The following is a 26,122-nucleotide window of genomic DNA, read 5'->3' on the forward strand; positions in this document are numbered from 1 at the left end:
ACCTTTACAAAGACAAATGTGCCAACACCACCTCACCATGATTAAATATCATTATCCTGACTAAGGAAGCCCGCCAGCCCTGCCCAAGTGCGTGGGCTACTGGTCTGTGAAGAGGGCCAGCCCCCTCCCCCCATGCCCACAACACATTCGCTGAGATGGTCATCAACATTCAGGCCAATTGAACCCGTCACTGCTTCTTGAACAGCACTTTAGGTAATTGTCAGTAGGTTTGCAACAATGTAGCAGTGCTTTAAAAGGCTTATTATTGCCTCCTAATTATTTCCAACTACAATGCTGAGTACATAAGCCTACGCACAGAGACTGTGAGTTGGACCTGTTAAGGGGCTGATGGGTCAATGATCATCTGTCAACCCTTAATTCGAGTTGAAATTTAATTTGAACTGTGTGATGTGAATCAGTTAACACGGTTTTGAAAATGATGAGCATGTCTACCAATGGCCAGTGACATTACTACAATATTGAATTCTAAGGAGTGAAGTAAAGGAGACAAAAGAGAAATCTTGTAGGACAGCAACAAAAAGAGAAGAAGAGGTCCTGTAAGTAGTGTGAAAGTTTTATTGGGATCCTTGAGTGAAAGTGGCCTCAGCCACATGGATGCTTAACCAGACTGATGGTGAAAAAATACTTCCTCTGGAGAAAATGGGCATGTTCATATGTAGTGACAGTGAGAAGCATGTTCTTTGCTCTGTGAAGTCAACTGCAAAGCTCCCATTGGACTTCAATGGTGCAAGATCCAGACCCTTGTTAACACCGAAGTCTGGTTGACTAAAAGGCAGAGATGTCCTGCAGGGAAGAACCACCCACAGGCCATTGCAAATCCTCACATGCCATTCTATTTTAAATTATTTTACATAAAATAGGCAGATAAGTTACATATAAGCTTTTTAGCACTGAAGAAATAATATCCCCAATTCTAGCTGGGGTCATGTGATATATACTTAGAAAAGAAAAAGTTGTGTGCAATAAATGTGGAGAATGACTTTCTAATAGTAACCAATAAACCTAAGTACTTGTGCTGAGAGGGTACATGCATTCTTGTCATTCATTTTTGGAAAAGTGATTACTTGTTATTATCAGGAGCAGTAAACACCACACCCAGAAGACCTTATGAATCTGTTACCCATGCTATCAGCCTAATTTTGCAACTTCTCAGGTTCTGAGACTGAGGAAGCCATAGGCCTTGCTCCTATGGCTCTTTAGGTCCCGTGATAGAAAAAGTCTCTTGGTCCCGTTTCCATTCAAGAAGAGATCTAATCCAGACTCCTGTGATAGAGGAAGCCTCCTCAAATCTATGTTTCTAAGAACTGCTTTCTGTTTTTTGGGGGAAGCTTCTGATCCTGCACCCAGGCACTACCCTTCAGTATTAGAGGAAGGGAAACGTCACCTCCCTATTTCTTCCTTCCAGTTCCATGGAGGAGAATGGAGCAGTCTCCTGGCTGCTACTCTACTCCCTTCCCACACTGCCTGGAGAACATCTTATGGAAGAAACGCTTGTAGTTTCATAGTTGGTAGAGTTGGAAGGGACCTGAGCAGATCATCAAGTCCAACCCCCTGCCATGGGTAGGAAAGAATGCTGGGGTCAAATGATCCCGGCAAGGTGTCCGTCTAGCCTCCTTTTGAAGAACCCCAGGGTAGGAGTAAGCACCACTTCTCTTGGAAGTTGGTTCCAGATCCTAGCCACCCTGACTGTGAAGTAGTGCCTCCTGATATCCAGCCTGAATGTACTCTCCGTCAACTTATGGCTGTTATTCCTTGTTACTCCCGGTAGTGCTCGGGGGAACAGGGACTCTCCCATTGCCTGCTGGTCTCCCCTGGCCAGTTTATAGATGGCCACCAGATCCCCTCTTAGCCTTCCCTTGTGGAGACTGAACAGGTTCAGGTCCCGTCGCCTCTCCTCGTAGGGCCTGTCCTGTTGCCCCCGATCATGCAAGTGGCCTCCTCTGGACCCTCTGGATGTTGTCCACATCCCTCCTGAAGGCAACCAGAACTGGATGCAATACTCCAACTGCAGCCTGACCAACGTCATATAGAGGGGGAGGATCACCTCCTTGGACCTGCTCATGATGCATCTGTGGATGCATGATAAGGTGCAGTTAGCCTTCCTGACTGCATCCCCACATTGGCAGCCCATGTCCATCTTGGAGTCTATAATGACTCCAGGATCCTTTTCTGCCTCTGTGCTGATGACAGGGGAGTCCCCAGCCTGTAGGTATGCTGCTGATTCTCTCCCCCTAGGTGCAGTACCTTGCACTTGTCAGTATTGAATCCCGTCTTATTCTCATCCGCCCACCCCTGTAACCTGTCCAGATCAGATTGCAGCCTGTCCCTCGCTTCTAGCGTGCCCACTTCGCCCCACATCTTAGTGTCATCTGTGAATTTGAACAAGGTGCTTTTCACCCCCTCGTCCAAGTCGCTGATGAAGATGCTGAACAGTGGGGGCCCAAGGACCGAGCCCTGGGGTACCCCACTGTCCACATCCCTCCAGGTGGAAAATGACCCATCCACCACTACTCTCTGGGTGTGGCCCTCCAGCCAATTGGCAACCCATCTCACTGTGTAGGCATCAACACCACAATCTCCTAATTTTTTAATGAGAATGGGGTGAGGGACAGTGTCGAAGGCCTTCCTAAAGTCCAGAAGGACTACGTCCACCACGACACCTGCGTCCAAGGATTTTGTGACCTGGTCATAGAAGGCCACCAGGTTGGTCTGACAGGAGCAGCCTCTAATGAACTCATGTTGTATGCTTAGGGGCAACCACTCCCCTGCTTGCCCCTCGCAGATGTGCACCTGGATAATTTTCTCAAAGAGCTTCCCCAGGACTGAGGTAAGACTAATGGGCCTGTAGTTTCCTGGGTCCTCCTTCCTCCCTTTTTTGAAAATGGGGACCACATTGGCCCTTTTCCAGTCTTCTGGCACCTGGCCAGAGCAGCACGAGTGGTCGTAAAGCTGTGTCAGGGGTCCCGCAATCACCTCTGCTAATTCCCTCAGCACTCTGAGTTACAGTTGCTACTTTTCTTTCTATATGTTCCCACAGGAGAAACTTAAAGACGGGACTGAGCAAACTGTGCACCTTCCATATTGCAGCGGCATTCCCAACTCTTCTTGCAGAACACGCTGTCCCTTTGCTCGCTCTGTCTTGGTCCCACAACTTCACTCTTGCTACCTATGGGTACCATCAAAAGCCTTGCATTTGTCAGCCATGGCTACTCTATTTTCTGCATCAGAAACTTGCCCCTTAGGAAAGACATCATGAAGATTTTTACAAGTTAGACACAGCAGTGTAAAGACACAAAGCCTTGACAGGAGGCTATGGACACAGAAGAGCAAATTAAGATCTCATGCTGACACCTGTTGCTGTAAATGGGATTAGCTCTGCTGGCAGCAGGTCTGAAGCCAGGCCAGTGCTTTAGAGAAAATATTTTGGACCTCATCCTATAGCCCCTACTCAACCAGAGCCTCCATCAAAAGCAATGAAAGTTCTGCAGGAGTTGGCATTTGTTTGCATGGCCTACCAGTGTGTATGGTGAGGTAGAGTAAAAGAAGTCTATAAAGAAAGTTAGGTAAATTTTGGGAAAGCAGAGAACAAAGTGTATCAAATGTGGTGCTCATGAAAGACGAGGACTAATAGCACTAGCAAATCAGAGACAGTAGTAAGCATCCCGTAGCTTTCCTACTGAACTTCCCTCAGTCTGTGCCCTCCTAATGTTACTGAAGCCCTCCAAATCTTTTCTTGAGAAAAGACTGTAGGAAATCACATCAAACTCTTCTGGCAATGGTGTGATATAGTACAATGTTCTCAAAAGACAAGGATAGATCACCAATTCTTTTGTCCCTGGGATCCAAAGTATGTTTTGGAAGGAATGCAGAACTACAGGATATAAGCTATTTTTCCTTTGATACCTAAGGAGGTGAAACATCTTTGTTGACAAAAAGAGAAGCCCTACATTCTTGGAGATGATGTGTCAAGAGCATGATGTATAGAAAGGACACAAAATTAAGTCTAGTGTTACCAGCTGCTAGCCTTTGGGAACAGATGACTACTTATGCTGTCAGGGGGAAATATGTTTCACCATTGGCTCACTGGCAACACATATTACTGGCAGAGGGCTATATCACAACCAGATAACAGTATTAATTGTTAAGGTTCTTTAGGACTTCAGAGAGAAAGATTTCAGGAACAGAATGTTCTTTGGATTTGGATTTAGCTGGTGCAGATTTGTAGCTCACTCTTCATTGACTAGGTCCACAAAAAGGAGAGAAAACTATGTTGATGGGGCTCTTCAGAGCATATCGTATATGCCAGCACCAGTGAGGCTCTCATCAGTTCCACACCGTTGATTTAGCTCAGGGAAGGAAGACACTGGTCTGGTCTTCTTGATGACACTTTTAAAACAAAAAAAGAAAGATTTATAATAGACCACACACACACACACACGCACACCCAGCAGAACAGGCTTGGAATTTTTGCTTCCCCAAATACACTCTTAGTATTGCTCTTTGGCAGTGATCCTCTATTTAGGAAGAGAAGAGTGAAATTGATGCGATAATTAAGATACTTTACTAGACTTCAGTCTTGTAGCTCTGAGATTGATGGAGGTGAGTAAGGGTCAATGAATGGGGATTTTAATGAGCATCATTCTTTACGTTGCGTAAGAACAGGGCAGGCATTTTTTCTCATCAAGTTTCCCTTTCTGATTCACACTAATCAGACTCTGTAGGTACTGACAGACACACAGGTCCCTGCTCTAACTCATGGCACTTTACATAAAGCACCATGACTTACAGTATCCTCCCCCCAACCCAACAGATGTTCACCTGTTGGGTTGGCGGGGGGTGGAATTGAACTTTACTGCAGCCAAGAAGCAACCCCTCTCTCCCAGCCCCGTCTCCCCACCTCAGCTCCAGGGCTGTCAGCAGGAAAGGATGGGGGAGGGAAACAAGCTGCCCGCTGGGGTTTGCCCCACCTGAGCTGAAGGGAGGGTTAGGAGGGGGGCCATGAGAGGAGGTTCTGATCCCTCCCCCCCAGCTCAGGAAGGGCATACCCTAGCTGGTAGCTCACTTCTCCCTCCACCTTTCCTTCCTGCTGACAACCCCTGGGGGCAGGGCTGTGTTGCATCAGTCCAGAGTCCAGCCCTGATTGTGTGGCAAATCAACTTAGGGAATACAAACTCCCTAATATCCTCTGAAGTGGGCCTCCTTCATTTGATCTCTCATTTGATGAGGGCTAATTTGTTGTGCATTTGGCCACTTTAAAAAGAACTCTGCAGCCAAGCACTTGTCATGGCATGGCTGTAAAGTACTTTCGGGGGGCGATTATGTGAACAACCTAACTTCTGTCTGCACCCTAGAATGAAAGAGGGAGCAAAGTATTTTGGAGATCTATTGTGACTTTCACCAAGTCACCCTGGCCTCGATTTTCAAAGACAGGATTCTAAATATTCATATTTGGGTCCTTTAATAGTCATTTTGCTTCTCAGAAGTTTTACACCAACCATAACTTCTACAGGAAGTTCCATTTTCTGATGTTAATAGTGTTGGAAGGTCCTCATGAAGCTGACCTGGATGTCAAGGATTGATGTCAGCTTGGACTCCTCTTATTGTTTTGAGTGAAAGTTCATATCCAAGAAACATGGCTGCGCTCATCGGAAATCCTCTCACTGCATTGATTGTCATGCTCCTAAAAAAGACCTGTTCAGAATAGAGATAGTGAAGGAATAAGTTGCATAGTTTATGAAGAAGAAACACACTGAGCTAAACCGTGGCAGAAATCAGACTATTAGAAGCTTTGAAAGGGAGACGAGCCAGTCATTTTCAGGGTTGCTAATACCACAGCACTGACAGAGCTGTGTGCTTAACCATCCACTCATAGGAATCCTGTGAATAGGAGGAAAGTAACTTCTTTACTGAAAATTATTACCCTACTATTTCCATAAATGGGCATCTAAAGTAAGAATACAATACCAAGTTTGATAGACTCCAAGAGTCCTGTTCCATATACTTCTCTTCAGACAGGTATATTAGAATAAGACAGACTCAGAGATGCTATCAAGAAGTTTCTATATTTTTCAGTGGGTAAAAAATGAACTAAGTTGTGTTTAAAACCTTACGACCAGAAAACAGGAAATCTCAGTCTTCTTGATCAACCTTCTCTTGTCTGTTCATTTCTCCCTCCCTTTTATACCTACACAAATTATATATAGTGAACAAACTGATAAAATGAAAAGCAAGATTATAGGGAGAAGACCCTTTGGCTTGGCACATCAAGTGGTCAAACTCCAGGGGTTGGATCACCAGGTACACAACATTTCTGTTGGATCTACCTGGGAAATGAAGTCGTTCAGATTTTAGTGCAAGCTATAAAGACTTGTGGAGTGTGCCAGGCTCCAGTCATAGCCTCTGCTGATCCCAGTGCACACCAATGTACCTCCAAGGAGCAGCTGGTATAGGACAGCTACACTGGTCTAGGAGGGGGGACATTTCTTGACCTATCTGCAGTGCTGTAGGGCCATCTTTAAAGACCCTGACTCAGCAAGGCACTTGAGCAGAACCTTAAAAATTAAGCACGTCCTTCTGACTTAAGCCAGCCAGTATTTACATACTTTGTTGGATCAGGACATACATGCATTTTACTTGCCCAAATGCATTTTACTTGCCCTTGCAAATAGGCCGTGCAAACAGGCACACTCCTAGGCCTGGCATGCGAGTTAGCACAGGAGTTTGTGGAGGAGGGCAAGCAGGAGGGCCCGAGGCCCTGCCTGTGAGTCTCCCCAGGGTAAACAGTCCCAGCCACAGTCAACGCACCAGAGGCATGATGTGGATGGGCACGCGCCGCACCCTGAGGGTCCCCTCAGGGTCTGCGGCCCCCTCCCCTGGCACCTCAGAGACCATCACACAGATGGAGCCCATGGTCCCGAGCTCTGGGCAGACAGAGCCCCTGGCTCTCAGCTGCGGGGGCTGCCTGCCACTTTTTCAGGCTCTGGGGCCCAGAAGCATGGCCACCTCCCCTTGTGGGGTCTGCTCCCTTTTGGGGTCTCTGGCATGCCAGCTGGAGGAGCTCCAGGCCACCATCCAGAGACTGTGTGCCATCAGAGACTGTGGGCAGGAGATAGACTCCTACTGCCAGGCCCTACTCCCCCGGGATGTGGAGGGTAGACCTCGGTCTCCCTCCAGGATAAGGGAGGACTCAGGGACCTCCCTTACTGTCCAGCCCAGGGGTAGGACCAAGGTGGTCAAGGGTCCCAAGGCCCGCCACACCAAGGCCTCTGCCCCGCTGGACCTTTGCAGCAGGTACGAACCTCTTGCAGCCCCAGCAGAGCCTGCTGAGTTTCCAGCTTCCTCAGGCAACACAGACGGTACTGTAGCTACCGCCCCCACTCTCCCCAAGACCAAACGCAAAATGGGGGGGACTGAGGGGGTAATCTGCTGTCCCAACCCCTTAGCCCAGGAAGTTTGCTACTTCCCGGGAGCCAGAATTTAAGACATTGTGGAGAAGATCCCTAAACTCTTCCAGCCCACTGACCACTACCCTATTCTCATCCATGTGGGCACCAATGACACAGCTGAGAGCACTCCCAGCCGGGTCATGAGGTGCTACAGGGATTTGGTTGCAGGGCTTAAGGCTCTGGGGGTGCAGGTGGTAGTTTCTTCGATCCTCGCAGTCTCAGGCTATGGGCAGAGGGGGGAGAGGAGGATCCAGGTAGTCAACCAAAGACTGTGGCGCTGGTGTCAAATCGGGGAGGCATTGGCTTCCATGACCACAGCCCGCTCTTTGGAGAGAGAAGCAGCGAGCTGCTGGGAAGAGATGGCCTCCATCTCTCTCTGCTGGGGAGGAGGCTCTTCTCAGCCAGACTGGCTGACCTGCTCCACCAGACTTTAAAACTAAGCCCACTGAGGGATGGGGGGACTACTGCCACAGCTGGCCTACTGAGCAACCCTTGCAAAGCCAGCAGGCCAAGGCATCCCACCCCAGCCCTGGAACAAAATGTAGGCAAGACAAGGGCCCCCATGGGGACACTTGCATGCCTATACACAAATGCCAGGAGCTTGGAGAATAAACAGGAGGAACTTGTCCTCCTGCTAAATGCAAATAACTGTGATGTCATAGGGATAACGAAGACCTGGTGGGACTCCAGCCATGACTGGGCCACAGGTATAGATGGCTATACCCTGTACAGGAGAGATGGAGTGGACAAAAGGGGCAGGGGCATAGCTCTCTCTGTCAAGGAAAGCCCTACAAGCCAACATTGGCACTCACGGTGGACTAGTTGAAATCCTCTGGGTTAAAATACATGGGGAACATGGCCCAGGGGATACTATGGTGGGAGTCTACTACAGACCACCTACCCAGGGTCAAGACCTTGACCAGGAGTTCACTAGGGAATTGACTGACGCCTCATGCTCCCAGTGTATGGTTGGCATGGGAGACTAACTACCCAGACATCTCATGACAGGAGCGCTCAGCCAAATCCAAGCGGGCACAAAGCTTTCTCATGCGTGGATAACGTCACAAACTCCTGCAAGACCGTTTCAGGCTGGACATAAGGAAGAATTTCTTTACTGTCCGAGCCCCCAAGGTCTGGAACAGCCTGCCATCGGAGGTGGTTCAAGCACCTACATTGAACACCTTCAAGAGTAAATTGGATGCTTATCTTGCTGGGATCCTATGACCCCAGCTGACTTCCTGCCCTTTGGGCAGGGGGCTGGACTCGATCTCCCAAGGTCCCTTCCAGCCCTGATGTCTATGAAATCTATGACACAGGAAGTCTACGGGCCAACAAGAGGTAAAGCACTGCTCGGCCTTGTACTGGCAACCAGGGATGTCCTAATCAGTGACCTAATGATCAAAGGGAAGCTGGGTGACAGTGATCATGAGCTGATCACCTTCACCATCTGCCATAAAGCTGGCAAGTCAGTAATACAGAAGTTCTCAACTTCAGGAAAGCTGACTTTGACAAGCTAAGGAGGCTAAAAGGGCCACAACCCAAAGGAGAGGGGAGTTCAGGACAAGTGGTTGCTCCTCAAGGGAACAATCCTGGATGCACAAGCAAAGTCTATCCCGTCTTGGAGGAAAGGCAGCAAAAGGGCACAGCAGCCCCCTTGGCTCTCCTGGGAACTGGTGGACCTCCTGCATCTAAAGAGACAGACCTACGAAGGATGGAGGACTGGAACCACCACCAAGGAGGAATACTCTGCTCTGGTCCAGACCTGCAGAGAGCAAACCAGGAAAGCCAATGCTGCAATGGAACTCCAGCTAGCTACAAATATCAAGGACAATAAAAAGTCCCTTTTTAGATACGTGGGGAGCTGGAGGAAAAGCAAGGGCAACATTGGACCCCTGTTAAACCAGATGGGGCAGTTGACAACCGATGCCCAGGAGAAAGTGAACTTGCTAAATGGGTACTTTGTGTCAGTTTTTCACCAGTCCCATAGGACATCCTTGCCCACTGTGGGTCAGGGAGGCCTGGGTGAGGGAGATTCCTTGCCCTCCATCGAAGCTGACCTTGACAGGGTGGATACCTTGAAGTCAGCCGACCCTGACGCGTTACATCCAAGGGTACTCCAGGAGCTGGCAAGCATCGTAGCTAAGCCCCTGGCACAGATCTTTGAGAGCTCTTGGCACTCTGGTGAAATGCCCAAAGATTGGAAGAGGGCCAATGTCGTGCCTATCGATCTTCAAGGAAGGGAGGGAAGTAGATCCAGCAAACTACAAGCCCATCAAACTGACCTCTATCCTGGGAAAAGTCTTGGAAAAGATTATCAAAGAGGCCATCCTTAACAGACTGGCTGAAGGCAATATCCTAAGGGATACCCAGCACAGGTTTGTTGTGGGTAGGTCTTGCTTGACCAATCTCATTTCCTTTTATGACCAAGTAACCTATCACCTGGACAAGGGAGAAGAGATTGATGTTGTATATCTTGACTTTAAAAAAGCCTTCGATCTGGTATCCCATAATCACCTCTCGGCAAAACTGGCTAACTGTGGCCTCAACCTCACCACTGTCTGCTGGCTGGTGAATTGGCTCTGCGGTAGGACCCAGAGGGTGGTAGTTGATGGAAGCCAATCGTCTTGGTGCGTGGTCACCAGTGAGGTCCCTCAGGGCTCTGTGTTAAGGCCTATACTATTTAACATCTTCATCAATGATGTGGACATTGGTGTCAGAAGCAGACTGGCCAAGTTTGCCGATAACACCAAACTCTGGGGTAAAGCACCCACACCCTAGGACCTGAAGGTGATCCAGGCAGATCTTGACAGGCTCATGAAGTGGGTGGATGAGAACCTGATGGTGTTCAACACCGAAAAATGCAAGGTTTTCCTCCACCTTGGGAGGAAAAACCTGCAGTATGCTTATAGGCTTGGCAGTGCTATGCTGGTTAGCACTACAGATGAAACGGATTTGGGGGTCATGATTGACCACAAGATGAACATGAGCCTGCAATGTGATGCTGCAGGTAGTAAAGAGAGCAAAATGCTGGCTTGCATCCATAGATGCTTCTCAAGAAAATCCCGGGACGTCATTCTCCCCTTGTACTTGGCCTTGGTGAGGCCGCAGCTGGAGTACTGCGTCCAGTTTTGGGCTCCACAATTCAAAAAGGATGTGGAGAAGCTTGAGAGAGTCCAGAGGAGAGCCACGCGCATGATCAGAGGTCAGGAAAACAGACCTTATGATGAGAGGCTGAGCGCCATGGGACTCTTCCGCCTGGAAAAACGCAGGCTCAGGGGTGAATGGGTGGCCACCCATAAGTTTATCAGGGGTGCTCATCAGGATCTGGGGGAATGTCTGTTCACCAGAGCGCCCCAAGGGATGACAAGATCGAATGGTCACAAACTCCGTCACGACCAATTCAGGCTGGACATAAGAAAAAACTTCTTTACTGTCCAAGCCCCCAAGGTTTGGAATAGACTGCCGTCGGAGGCGGTTCAAGCACCCACTTTGAACGCCTTTAAAACACATTCGAATGCTTATCTTGCTGGGATCCTATGATCCCTGCTGCCTTCCTGCCCCTGGGGCAGAGGGCTGGACTCAATGATCCTCTGGGGTCCCTTGCAGCCCAAACATCTCTGAAATGTTCCATCTCAGTCCAAGCAGAATCACAAAACCAGAAGGGTAGAAGGGACCTCAAGGGTCATCTAGTCCAGGACATGCCATTCCTAAAATACGGGATTCACCTCCAAAGAGGATTACTCCGCGCTGGTCCGGTCCTGCAGGGACCAAACCAGGAAAGCCAAGCCTGCAACTGAACTCCAACTAGCTTCAGGCATCAAGGACAACAAAAAGTCCTTTTTCAGGTATGTGGGGAGCCAGAGGAAAAGCAAGGGCAACGCTGGACCCCTGCTAAACCAGATGGGGCAACTGACAACTGACGCCCAGGAAAAAGCCAACCTATTAAATAGGTACTTTGCGTCAGTCTTTCATCAGTCCCATGGGGCGCCCATGCCTGCTATGGGACAGGGAAATCTGGGTGAGGGGAATCCCCTACCCTCCATCAATGCTGACCTCGTGAAGGAACACCTTGAGAAGCTGGATACCTTCAAGTCAGCCAGCCCTGACAATCTGCACCCCAGGGTACTCAAGGAGCTGGCGAGCGTCATAGCCCAGCCCCTGGCACGGATCTTTGAAAACTCCTGGCGCTCTGGTGTAGTGCCCGAAGACTGGAAGAAGGCCAATGTGGTGCCGATCATCAAAAAAGGGAGGAGAGTGGATCCGGCTAACTACAGGCCCATTAGCCTGACTTCTATCCTGGGGAAGATCTTAGAAAAGTTTATTAAGGAGGCCATCCTTGAGGGACTGGCCCAGGCTAACATCCTAAGGGACAGCCAGCACGGGTTTGTTGCGGGTAGGTCTTGTTTGCCAATCTCATTTCCTTCTATGACCAGGTGACCTATCACCTGGACAAGGGAGAAGAGATTGATGTCATATATCTTGACTTCAAAAAAGCTTTTGTTCTGGTATCCCATGATCACCTCTTGGCCAAACTGGCCAGTTGTGGCGTTGACTCCACCACGATCCGCTGGCTGGGAAACTGGCTCTGTGGTCGGACCCAGAGTGTTGTGATTGATGGCAGTCACTCATCGTGGTGCCCTGTGACCAGTGGGGTCCCTCAAGGCTCTGTCCTGGGACCCATCCTGTTCAACATCTTCATTAATGATGTGGACATTGGAGTCAGGAGTGGACTGGCCAAGTTCGCCGATGACACCAAACTTTGGGGCAAAGCATCCACGCCAGAAGATAGGCGGGTGATCCAGGCTGACCTGGACAAGCTCAGCAAATGGGCAGACGAGAACCTCATGGTGTTTAACACCGAAAAATGCAAGGTTCTCCACCTTGGGAGGAAAAACCTGCAGCATCCTTATAGGCTCGGCAGCGCTACGTTGGATAGCACTACAGAAGAAAAAGACTTGGGGGTCATCATTGACCACAAGATGAACATGAGCCTCCAATGCAATGCTGCAGCTAGTAAAGCAACCAAAACGCTGGCTTGCATCCATAGATGCTTCTCAAGCAAATCCCGGGACGTCATTCTCCCCTTGAACTCGGCCTTGGTGAGGCCGCAGCTGGAGTACTGCGTCCAGTTTTGGGCTCCACAATTCAAAAAGGATGTGGAGAAGCTTGAGAGAGTCCAGAGGAGAGCCACGCGCATGATCAGAGGTCAGGAAAACAGATCTTACGATGACAGGCTGAAAGCCATAGGACTCTTTAGCCTGGAAAAGCGCAGGCTCAGGGGTGATCTGATGGCCACCTATAAGTTTATCAGGGGTGACCACCAGGATCTGGGGGAACGTCTGTTCACCAGAGCGCCCCAAGGGATGACGAGGTCGAACGGTCACAAACTCCTGCAAGACTGTTTCAGGCTGGACATAAGGAAGAATTTCTTTATTGTCCGAGCCCCCAAGGTCTGGAACAGCCTGCCAGCGGAGGTGGTTCAAGCACCTACATTGAACACCTTCAAGAGTAAATTGGATGCTTATCTTGCTGGGATCCTATGACCCCAGCTGACTTCCTGCCCTTTGGGCAGGGGGCTGGACTCGATGATCTCCCGAGGTCCCTTCCAGCCCTGATGTCTATGAAATGAACCTGGGAGTTCTCTTCTATGGTCACAAAACAATTTCCAATCAGAAGGAAAACCTGGAGTCATTCTCCCCCCTTATTGACAAATAGCTCACATGACTCGAACAAACTCAGCAGCAGTATTTGTTCTGGACCAACACTTTCAAATTTGCTTTTCGGACATCAGTTTCTTAAGACCCTATTTAATCCTCCCATTTATTAAAAAGGATAAATATGGATTTAGCTATTCACATCTTATAATTTTGGACATATTTTGAACTGCTGTTAGCATTTCAGAGAGTGAAAGAGGCTGCATTCTTTCACTGCCTGAACAGTAAAGTGCTTTATGGAAAGTGAAAAAGGGTTCGTTGTATTATTAACACTGTTTACTCCTACTGCTCACTCAGATCCTTTTAAAAAAATTCCACCGTCTAACATAACACTGTTGCATTACACTCACTGCACAAGAGTCAAATGCAAACTCAATTCTAGGAAATTTCCATTTAACCATTTAGAAAATTATGTTTTCCTGAGTATTACAAATTTGTCTGCTTCTAACATATTCATGCTATTAAATACATGACTTACAGCTAACAGCAAAATCAAGACTACTGAATTTTAGAACAGAAGTGAAGACCAAAATGTTTATATCAAATTGACTCCTCAATCCTTACAAAAGCAGCACTCCCACAGCTGTCTATAGGTCTTTTGCCTAAGGGAAGATTAAAGATCTGGGTCTCATACAAGGGAATCCATCATTTAAAGTAAGATACATATTCTTTGAAAACCAGAACACTTAAGTACAGCAACATCAAGAATTAAATAATTAAGTATAGTTCATGCTGCTGAAATGCACAATTCAGTACCATAAGATTTCAAGTAATTTGCAGTGTAATACAAGGTGGCAAATCTTGAGTGTTTCTTTGAGGCACTGACTTTTTATGAAGACACACTTCTTGTCAATAGTTATAAAGGAGCTCAGCTCAGCACAAATGACCTATCACTTAAGATATGTAGGGAAAGACAATATGCTGTGAATTTTAATATTAAGGATGAATATACCAGAGTGCTGAATGAGCAAAGGGCCACACAGCTACTTTATACCTCCTGTTGCTGTTCTGCAAATCCACTATATCCAGCATCAACAACCCTCTTTCCTGTGTCTGATAAGCATCCACACCAGGCTTTGCCATCTCTGAGCAGTGCTCCTCTCCTTTGGTTTGCCCTAAAAAACCCACAGTCAGTTAACCAAAGCTCCCTGCAGGTCTTGCTCCATAGATTTTTCTACAGGTTCTGTTGTAGTATATTTCTCCAGTCTAGGGCAGCAGAAGATTAGACTCATCATCTCTTATTGATGAATAACTGAGGCAAGGTTCCCATCGACTTTCATAGGGGAAGTACTTGATCCTCCCTTTTATAGGAAACAATCCCTATGGGCCAGCTCTTAATTCATTATAAGCAGCTTCAATTAACCTCACTGATTTTAATAGTGTAAAGTGTGCCAATAACATGGTATAACCTGGCCCTAAATCATTCTAATCTTTGTTTCTCTCAGGCCTGTAATCATGATCATTATTATGACTTGATTATAATTAATTGTACTGACTTTGATGATCTACTATCATCCCTCTGCAGTTCGGATAATGAGAGCTATCATTTTTCTCATGGAGGAGTAATGCCTATTACAAAGGTTTTCTAGCAGTGCTACTTACTTTTAAGCCCTCATTGTGGTAGCTCTGGGAGATGCAGTCAATGACCCCTTTGTACTTGTTTAAATGAACCCCATCTGCTTGAAGTCGACTTTTCACAACATCCATTGGAGTAGCAGTCCCCCAGGAGATTGCTCCTAGAAAGGAAAAAGGGGAATTCTTCCCTTATAGTGAAATAATACAATGGAGCATTGATTATGATTGGAGACATCTAGGTAATAACATACTCTCTATTGGTGCATACCTATTCATACTCCTCATTGAACCCCAGCCTGATATGCCTACTAATTTACCACTCACTTCTTTCATCGGGTTGATGGTACTTCTAAAAAAGGATGAATATGCTGAAATGAGTGGAAAACATACTGTTTCTACACCAGAAATGCTGTTTCTGGAGATAATGCACAATATCTGGAGGCATTGGTAACGCAGAGGGGGTGCACATACACCCCCTGAGATCAGCCATGCACCCCCTGGAAGTGCTAGCCACAAAACCGGAAGTGCCAACAGACAGCGATCTGGCCCTGGGGAACCCCCCACCATCAGCAATCTGGTGCCCCCCCAGACTCGGGAAGCACCAGTCGCTCATATTTGGAGAAAGCATTGCAGAACTGGATTTTACTATAATGCAAGTAGAAGACAAGGCAGGTAACCATACACAGATCAGGAAGGACCCCAGAGTGTAGAAGGTGCTGCCATGTCCATGATTGAGAATCTAAGAGGTGTCCCTTGTGAAGGAAGACTGTTCTTAACACACCACCTATGCTCCCCAGTCTACAAAATGTACCCACATTCCAGAGTGTTGCCATGAAGAACAACTTGCAAATGCCCATGATAGGAAACTAGAAACTATGAATCAGTAAAGTTAAAAGTTAAATGCCTGGCAAAAGAGCAGCTTTAGAAGCAATTTGTTTAGGAATCTAATTACAGACCTCTGAACTAAGAGGAATGACTCAACCAAGAATTCTCTAGAGAACTGGCAGAGGCTGCACACTCTCAAAGCATGGTCACCATGAGTGACTTCAACTACCTAAACATCTTATAGGAGGATCGCTCAGCTAGATCTGATTGTTTACAAAGCTTCCTCACTTCCATTGAGGAGCTCTAACTCAGGAAGTCTACAGGCCAACCAGGGACAAGGCACTCCTAGACTTGGTTCTGGCCAAACAGGATGATCTAGTGAGCAACCTGAGGATTGAAGGGAAACTGGACGACAGTGACCATGAGATGATCACTTTCTCCATTCATCATAAGTCATGGAAATAGGCCTGATTTTAGAAAAGCTAATTTCCACAAACTCAGAACGTTGGTTGATGAGGCCCTGTGGGACCATGGTTGAAGAAGGGAGTGCAAGAAGAGTGGTCATTCCTCAAGGAAGCAATCTAAAAGTTCAAAGTCCATTCCCTTTTGGAAGAAATACAGCAAAAGAGCTGGGAGACTTGGTTGGCTCAACAGGGAAGTTATGGACCTCCTGAAATTTAAACAAGAAGCCTACAAGGGATGCAAGTCAGGAATAGCTACCAAAAGAGAAGTATTCAGCAACAGCCCATACCTGTAGAGAGGAGATCAGGACAGCAAAAGCACGTACCTAATACAAATTGGCAACCAGAATCAAGAACAATAAAAAGTCCTTCTTTAGATATGTAGGTAGTCAAAAAAGAACAAGGGGACCATAAGGCCCCAATAAATGAAATGAGATGGCTGATAACTGACACTCAGGACAAAACTAAACTCTTGAATGAATGCATCACATCGGTATTCCACCAGGCCAAGGGTGTTATAGCCTCCTTGACAGGATACAGGATGATCGTGGTGGAGGTGACCACCTTCCCTTAGTTGACATAGATCTTGTGAGGGAATACCTGCGAAAGCTAAATATCTTCAAGTCAGCAGGACCAGATGAACTACACCCACGAGCGCTAAAAGAACTTGCAGACATCGCATGACTGATGGAAAAGTTATGTGAAGACTCATGGCACTTGGGAGAGGTCCCAGAAGACTGGGAAAAGGCCACTGTGTGGTACCTGTCTTTACGAAGGGGAAAAGGGAGGGCCCAGGAAACAAGCCGATCAGTTTGACCTCAATCCCTGGTAAAATCCTGGAGAAAATTATCAAAGAATACATTGCATACAGGCTAACTGAAGGCAGTATTCTGAAAGACAGCCAACATGTCTTCATTACGAGCAAGTCGTGCCAGACCAACCTCATTTCCTTCTATGATCGTGTAACTCACCACCTGGGTAGGAGAAATGAGGTTAAATGTCATATACTTGGACTTCAAAAGGGCCTTTGACCTAGTCTCTGACGATGTCCTCATGGTTAAACTGGGAAAGTGAGGCCTCAAGTACTTTACATTCTGGTGACTAGGTAACTGGCTCTGTGGTAGGACCCAAAGGGTATTGATCAATGCAAATAAGTCATCATGGTGGAAGGTGACTAGTGGCATCCCTCAGGGATCAGTACTTGGACCAGTGATCTTCAACGTGTTCATCAATGATTTGGATTCAGATATTATAAGTGAACAGGCAAAGTTTACTGACAGCACCAAACTGTGGGGGAGCGTGGCCACCCTCAAAGACAGATTGGGAATACAGGCTGACTGGACAGGCTCGTGAGGTGGGCAGACCCCAACCTGATGTCATTTAAAATGGAGAAATGTAAAGTGCTCCATCTGGGGAGAAATAATTCACAACATCCTTACAGGCTTGGCAGTGCTACGTTCGCCAGCACCACAACTGAACAAGACCTGGGTGTCATGACTGACAAAATGAACATGAGCCACCAACGTGATGCCGTAGGTGGAAGAGCTAATCAAACACTGTCATGCATCCACCGAGGCATCTCAAGCAAGGCAAAGGATATCATCCTGCCACTCTACTCAGCCATGGTGAGACCACGGCTGGTGAACTGCATCCAGTTCTAGGCACTGCACTTCAAGAAGGATGTGGAGAAGTGTGAGAGTCTAAAGGAGGGCCACACACATAATTAGAGGCCTAGAGACCAGGTCATACAAGAAGAGGCTGAAAGACTTGGGACTGTTCAACCTGGAGAAGACTCAGTGAATAGATGCTCCCCCAAGCCCTGATGTACACCCTTCATATATTTATAGGTTGCCACCAAGTCCCCTCTAAGGCCCCCCAGGGGAGGACAAGAAATAACCGGCACAAACTGAAAGAAGGTATAGCTTCAGGCTAGACATTAGGAAAATCTTTACAAGTTGGGTGTTGAGGGTTTGGAACAGGCTCCCCCCCTGAAGTGGTACAGTCATCCACCCTGGTGGTCTTCAAAAAAAGTCTTGATGCCCATCTTGCTGTGGTTATCTTATCCCAGCAGGTCTTTCATGCCCAAGTGCAGGGGGGCTGGACCCAATGATCTGTAAGGTCCCTTCTAGCCCCTAACAGCTATGAAACTGTGACTGCACTCATGTGGTTATAATGGGAAAGGGAGTGATGAATGAGGTAGTACTTTTATTACATGTGAACTGGATTTAAAAAGGATACCATTCCTTGACAGAAACTGATATGCATGCGTAATACTTACAGGAGTGTCTATGACTGCAGTTGGAGGGGATGTTCTACCTGGTTGTAAAGGTCAGCGGTATATCTATCATTTCACTGAGGTCTTCCACACACTTGGGATATTAATTTAGGTGCAGAAAATCTCATCCTAGACTTGCTTCCATTTTCTTTCAGTATGCAATGTTATTTCCAAAGCCGCAAGATTTAACGGTTTGCAAAGCCTCATGCCTATTGATTCCATGTCATAATTAACCTGGTGTTTCTTCATGGCAGTGGCTGTGTGTGTGATTAAGAGCAATGGGGGAGGTAGTGCATGACAGTGAGTGTGGCTGGAGCTGTGCCAGTGTTATGACATACTAGAGAAGCTGTTCAGACTAGCTAGTGCTCTGTACATTTGCAAGAGAAACAGAGCCAGTGTGTTGTAATTGGCTACCCAGTCTTCAGTTAGAGTCCTGGGATTTCGGAACGATAAATAAACTAATAGCTAGTTTAAGGGGCAGTTTGTATACCTACATCTATGTATAAAAGTCTTAGTGGCCAATGCAAACAGAAGACACAGGTTTGAGCCTCCAAAGCTGAGGAAAGATTAATGATGGCTGATCTAACTCTCTCCATTTGGTGGCTTCTCCTGCTGACCGTAACTTGAATTCATGTTTCTTCTTGTGAGCCACCTAGAGAGTAAAGTACTATCGTGGAGGCTTATGGGCCATTCATAAAGCCAGAGGACAAGAGAAGCTAATGATACAGGTTTTGGACTTAATCCCGAGGAGGCTTTCCAAGGATTGCAGTGAGCTCTGCATCAGGAGAAAATGAAAAATGGAGACCAATTTTGCATGCATTTGTGCAAGTCCGTAATTTGACTCCAGTGAGTTGTCCCCTTGGCATTTGTTCAGGATGGTTTAGGACTAGTGTACCTTGCATTTGTGCGTGGGGTTGGACTAGATGATCCTTCACATTCCCTTCCAACCCCATGACTCTGTACAGTACATACTACAATCTACTGTGCCTCGAGCACAAAGCTGAAGTAACACAACAAAGACATCCAACACAGACAGTAAAACTAACGTGCTTAGAAAGTTTTTCACATTTCCTAACATTTAGGCTAAGCTTCCTATTAATTTATTTCCCAATGCTATAAAGAGAAAGGTCCATACCTGCTATGCCCCCTGCTATCCACACTGAAGAGGGACTAGGAGACCTGCATCCATCTGAGGTGAACCATTCACAGAGAAACGTGTAAGGGATGAAGTATAGGCAATACCCAGGAACATCCCTCAGAACCATTGCACCAGCACCTCGGTATATTCCTGCTAAGCCCTCTTTCCGGAGGATTGAGCTAATACAGTGGACTGGGCCTCTGTACGCAGTCTGAACAGGAAACCCAGCCGCCTGGGGCTTTAAGTTTATGTTGGCTGCAAAAACAGACGTAATTATTTTAACAACAAGAAACGCCATTGCTCCATTAATTTCGTTTGTTTCTCTTTTTTAATGCCATTGCTCCACTCTTACTGATATTGTTGAAATCTGACCCTCTTGATGGTCGAAATAAGAACAAAACACATTTTCAAACAAACCCAGTGAAAAGCTTCGTTTTCAAAAGTGACTTAGGCACTCAGCACCAGAATTTCAAAGAGATTTAGCTGCTTACAGATTTCAAAAGTCCCTCCGATTTCAATCTCATGTGGCAACTGTCTGCATTCTTTAGGAGCCTAACTGCTTTTGCAAATCTAGCCCTTACTTAGAAGGCTTCTTTTCTTTTGAAAGCAAGTCCTAGGTTCCTAAGTCACTTGGATACTTCTGAAGGTTTTATTCAATATCTTTGTATTCAAGCAAACACTTAAACTGATATTGTATGCGATAGCACTAAATCAAATATGAAAAGCCCTTTAAAGGTTTGACTACAGGATAGTTTATAAAGAAACGTCTTTTGCAAGATCGCTCTTTTTGGTGCATGCACAGATTTCATTGAAAAATATGCATCCAAATGAAATACAAGTACAAATGCATATTAGAATGAGAGGGAGATTGGAAAGAAATTGTATCAAAGGATATAAGAACACAAGCTAATAAAAAGAATTGCAATAGAACATAATATTTGAATTGGCTTGAGTTCAGCAGTCATTATTAACCAGTCACTGCCACGTCACAGCTTTTCAGGAACTTAGAGAATAAACATGTGGACTCTATCAGTAGCAAGTGTTAGCAATGAAAATCAGGATTCTGAATATTTCTTCAATACAGTAAATATATCAAGGCAAATTCTGGTCTCTGTCTTACTAGTGTAACTGAGCAGTAGCCACCAGGATACAATAATTTAAATTGCAGCTGTTTTGTATTAATACTTATATAAGATAGCAGCATCTGGTCCATTACATCTAAGAGATTAGCTGAATCAGTTGTCTGGTACATCTGAACCTCTGCATTTACAAAGACAGGTTGTCTCCAGGAAATTAAGGTCAGGAGAGGATATGTTGTTGACTGTGGGCAACTGGTTCTACAGGTTCATTGAGACAGCAAATTTATTCCCCAAACTTATTCCTATTCTTCACCTGTCTGCAGCTTTTTTCTTTGCATTTTGCCTTGGATTTCAGGAATACTCTGTCTCCTCAACCTAATACCACTGGCTTCTGGCTTGATGCAAAATACATTTGGGAACTCAACAAGTTGAAAGAAAGAAGGATCACTGAATTCTGAATCGCTAAGGCCAGTATTTTCGGTGGTGTTCCTGTGAATATTGCTAGGTCTGAAAAATGGATTAAAATAAGAGTAAAAGTTGCTACTTTTATGCTGCACTTTCCCAGCATTACAGGCAAACAGCAAAACAAATTCCACCTCCTAGAGAGTTGATATCAAATGGCAACCTCAAATAACCAGTGGTAAGGCTGAAGTGGGTTCCAGGGCATATCTAAACCCCAGGGACAGACTACTGAAAATCTAATAGCGCTTTCAACCCACTGCCTTGCCAGTCAGGATCATGCCAGTCATATGCTAGGAGAGTACAGTGTCCCATCTAGTACTAAACATCCCATACGATTAGTCTTCAGTCCTTTTCATTTTGAGAGCGATGGAAGCGAGGCACAGAAAATGCTCTTAAGAAAAGTGTTTGTTTTTAAGAGAGAAATCAGCAGTTTATGACATCTCACCAGGAGGATTCTTTGAGATTGCCCCAGCTTTTCTCTTTCTTAAATTTCATCCCATTCCCACTGGTTATATTTTCACACAGCACCTTAAATACTGACACCCTCAAGTATTTTTTACAGGTCTCACATTCTGTTCTGATGGCGTGAATGTTGGGGTGAGTGGCTAGAAACCCAGAGGTTGAGAGTTTAAGGCCATAGCAGAAGTGCTCGTGGTGTGGCCCTGTCAGATTCCAATGAAACTGCAAATTCTGCTAAATACTTTGTCACAAGGACATGGGAAAGGAAAGGGGTCTCACATCTCCACGCATTCAGGAAGTTCTCCTTTGAACTGCTTCCCATTAATCACATATCACCCTTATAGTTTCATAGTTGGTCGGGTCGGAAGGGACCTGAGCAGATCATCAAGTCCAACCCCTTGCCACGGGCAGGAAAGAAAGATGGGGTGAAACAACCCTGGCAAGGTGTCTATCTAGCCTCCTTTTGAAGAACCCCAGGGTAGGAGTAAGCACCACTTCCCTTGGAAGTTGGTTCCAGATCCTAGCTGCCCTGACTGTGAAGTAGCGCTTCCTGATGTCTAGCCTGACTCTACTCTCGGTCAACTTATGGCCAGTATTCCTTGTTACTCCCAGTAGTGCTCAGGGGAACAGGGGCTCTCCCATTGCCTGCTGGTCTCCCTTGGCCAGCTTGTAGACGGCCACCAGATCCTCTCTCAGCCTTCTCCTGTGGAGGCTGAACAGGTTCAGGTCCCGTTGCCTCCGCTTGTAGGGCCTGCCTTCCTGCCCCCTGATCATGTGAGTGGCCCTCCTCTGGACCCTCTCCATGCTGAGCACATCCCTCCTGAAGTGCGGCGCCCAGAACTGGACGCAGTACTCCAGCCACAGCCTGACCAGTGTTGCATAGAGGGGGAGTATCACCTCCTTGGACCTGCTCGTGATGCATCTGTGGATGCATGAAAAGGTACGGTTGGCCTTCCTGACTGCATCCCCACATTGGCAGCCCATGTCCATCTTGGAGTCTATAATGACTTCAAGATCCTTTTCTGCCTCTGAGCTGATGAGAGGGGAGTTCCCCAGCCTGTAGAATCAGCAGCATATCTTCTCCCTAGGTGCAGTACCCTGCACTTGTCAGCGTTGAATCCCATCTTATTTTCATCCACCTGTCCAGATCCAGTTGCAGCCTGTACCTTCCTTTTAGCATGCCCACTTCTCCCCGCATCTTAGTGTCATCTGCAAATTTGAACAAGGTGCTTTTCAGCCCCTTGTCCAAGTCGCTGATGAAGACGTTGAACAGTGCAGGCCCAAGGACTGAGCCCTCAGGGACCCCACTGTCCACATCCCTCCAGGTAGAAAATGACCCATCCGCCACTACTCTCCGCGTGTGGCCCTCCAGCCAATTGGTGACCCATCTGACTGTGTAGGCATTGACTCCACAATCTCCTAATTTTTTAATAAGAATGGTGTGAGAGACCGTGTCGAAGTTCTTCCTGAAGTCCAGAAAGACTACATCCACTGCTATACCTGCGTCCAAGGATTTTGTGACCTGGTCACAGAAGGCCACCAGGTTGGTCTGACAGGACCTGTCTCTAATGAACCTGTGTTGTATGCTTAGGGGCAACCACTCCCCTGCTTGCCCCTCGCAGAGGTGCACCTGGATAATTTTCTCAAAGAGCTTCCCCAGGACTGAGGTAAGACTAATGGGCCTGTAGTTTCCTGGGTCCTCTTTCCTCCCTTTTTTGAGAATGGGGACCACATTGGCCCTTTTCCAGTCTTCTGGCACCTGGCCAGAGCACCACGAGTGCTTGTAAAGCTGTGCTAGGCATCCCGCAATGACCTCTGCTAATTCCCTCAGTACTCTAGAGTGGAGATCGTCCGGACCTGCTGACTTGAACATGTCTAGACCCACCAGAAGTTCCCTAACTAGGTCCTCACTGAACCTGGGCCTGGCAGCACCTCCCCTGGGTCCATCAGGGATCCCAGTGAGGGGATGCCATGGTCCCTGCTCAAGAATATGGAAGCAAAGAAAATGTTAAAGAGGTTAGCTTTGTGAGACAAAACAGCAGGACTGCACTGATTTGCACCTGCTGAGGATCTGGCTCACTTGTCTAGGCACATCTGTTCTGAGCCATAGGGATGGATTCCTTGTGGCTGGAACCACAACTGGCTGAAATCAGTTTGAACACCACAATGCTGCTTAAAGAGGGTTGTGATCTTCAAAGTTAAAAGAACAAAACAACTACCAAAGGCAGCAAGCCATAATTTTTCAGCCTAAAAGGAACCCAGTGCCTGAAATCACAGTCCAAACGAAAAATTCACGTGACCTGTAAGGCACAGAGTTCACCAGTGTAAACCATTGGTCAGTTGCCTCAGATGCCCCTGAGCAAACATTTCAGGTGTGTACCATCCTGAAAGATGACGAATCAAATCTGTCAAACAAACATATGCCTGAAAACCACAATTTGCGCTGTGTTGGCTTGAACAGGATAATGATCAGGCTGTGCTTAAGTTTTGCATGCATGAAGAAGAGAGACTACCTGACCCATCACCTGTATGAATTGCCAATATATTCTCTCCTGACTCTTGCAGGTAGAGGATAGCTTCACTTTTATTATAAAAACAATAATCTAAGACTCCAGCTTTGTTGTGAATTCATAGTTATAGTAGAAATATTTTAAGTGCTACAGAAAGCAAAAGGCCCCTGCAGAATCAGCGAAGTATTTACACACACACACACGGTTTTCAAAGCATTTGTGTTTTCTATGCTATTATTGTTGCTGTTAGCGTTACTACATTGCAGTATTGTAATCAGTAGTATTTCGGTAATGACCAAGAATTGGAGTCAAAGACCAGGACTCTATCATATGACAGTTACAGAAGACCAAGACAGTCTCTACCCTAATGGCTCATCTGTTACAGAATTGACACTGGCTTAGTCCTTGAAACTTGGCAGATCTGCCCACACTGCTCCAGACACACCACATCTCTCACACATCCGCAGCGTTTGCCAACTCTCATAATATTGGCCATTGTTCTTCAAGTCTATGCTTTGGGAATGTGGAAAACGTAGCTTTCTTTTTTATACACACACACACAGAAACCTAAAAAACCACACACACACACACACACACACACACACACACACACACACACACACACACACACACACACACGAAAGCTAAGTTTTTTACATTCCCAAAACAGTTTTTTCCTTCATCTATCAGATATAGATATAGAAGAAACAGCAAAGTTTTTCATACTCCTCAAGCATAGACTTTAAGAACAATGCCAAAAGTCATGAGCTGGCAACACCACATCAGCTCTCTTGGACAGCATAATGAGTTGAAGGGGGGCAGGGTAGATTTGCACCTTATAGACTAACCAGAGTAGATATATGTAGCACAAGTTTCATGGGCTGAAACTCACTTCATCAGAGGCTGTCTGACTTGCACTCTTTTCTTAAATATGGAGGAACTATGGAGAACATGATCCCTCCCATTGGGAATGTGGGGGTGCTTGGCTTCATGCTGAAGCACTGCTCCAAAACGCCATACATTTCCCAGCATTTAGGGCCGATTACTACATTTTTTGTAAGAGAGGAGAATTTTTAATTTGGCTTTGTATCACAGGGCTGGAAGGAGTCCTCCGGTCCATCCCCCTGTTTCCGCTGTGCAAACTCTTTATGGAAGTAACATTTGCCCTCACCTATTTATCTGGAACTCTCTGCCCCTTTTCCCTCAGCCACTGATTTTAAACTCGTTCTTTACTTGTGCTGCTTGAGTTAATGAAACAAGTAATTAAAAAAAAAACAAAACGCCAACCAAATTCTCTCTCTCCGATATATTCCTTGCTTTTTGATGGGGCCAGGATGGAGCTTAGGTATTCTGGTGATATCCCAACCCCCTGTGCTACCATTCATGCCCACAGAGCTGAAGCACAAAGCTCTCTGTACCCTCCTTATAGTGTGACTTTCATTTTCATGAAAAACAAGTCTGCCCTTCCCCTCCTGGAAACATCTCTTAAACCTATTCAGCCCCTGTGAAACGTGTGTGTCGCTAGGAAGCATTTTGTTCCTTTTTTGAGGACACACAGTACAGTAAATGTTTTGCTCCTGCTTTCTACATGTTTTTGGAGTCCGTCCAAATCCCTGATCTAACAAAACCCACATTTCTTCTCCCCTTTCAACATCAGGCACCCTCTAAATACAGTATTAAGTTTTGAAACTATCCCATTTGTTGCTTTTCTTTCTCTGCACAACACTTATAATTGAGCTCTCCAAGCTTGCATCGCAGTTTTGTTTGGGAAAATAACCTTAGCGAACACAATGCAGCACAGTCCATCTTCCAAGATCTTAGAAATCCTGCCTTTCCCATGTCTCTCAGGCCATCTGGAAGCAGTGTAGAGCTGACTAGATTCTGGTCAAAGTTTTTTAGCAATATGCCAAATCATCATGAATCCTCAAATCCTGTCCTATCCAGCTATCTGTCATTTCATACTAGCACCGTTGTAGGACCTCAGCAATAACAGACTACAGAATTTAACAGAATTTTAACAGGCCACAGAATTTGTGCCTTCAGAATTGAACTGTACCACACTGTATGGAGTCACCCTTCTGACAGTCCACTCTGCCACGCAGTGGTGCATCCAGATGTGAAACACAGCTGGCCTTATATCAGAAGTGCTCCAACATAA

At 46.4% G+C, this 26,122-nt stretch overlaps 1 protein-coding gene across 3 annotated transcripts in view; it reads right to left on the reverse strand.

Annotated features, from left to right (window-relative positions):
- Positions 1–558: 558 nt before the first annotated feature.
- The window catches only part of SLC25A48 (solute carrier family 25 member 48), a 148,131-nt gene continuing 122,567 nt past the window's right edge, over positions 559–26,122 (reverse strand). For all 3 annotated transcript variants that reach the window (XM_090064884.1, XM_090064883.1, XM_090064882.1), the window contains 4 exons: positions 19,452–19,709; positions 14,783–14,916; positions 5,583–5,712; positions 559–4,407 (listed from right to left, as the gene is read on the reverse strand). In XM_090064884.1, the coding sequence (XP_089921010.1) occupies positions 5,590–5,712; positions 14,783–14,916; positions 19,452–19,709 (515 nt within the window). In that variant the 3' untranslated portion in view covers positions 559–4,407; positions 5,583–5,589. The remainder of the gene's footprint in view (positions 4,408–5,582; positions 5,713–14,782; positions 14,917–19,451; positions 19,710–26,122) is intronic.

Source organism: Crocodylus siamensis, chromosome 10, assembly GCF_052110815.1.
Source record: "Crocodylus siamensis isolate JL-2025a chromosome 10, ASM5211081v1, whole genome shotgun sequence".
Taxonomy (NCBI): domain Eukaryota; kingdom Metazoa; phylum Chordata; order Crocodylia; family Crocodylidae; genus Crocodylus; species Crocodylus siamensis.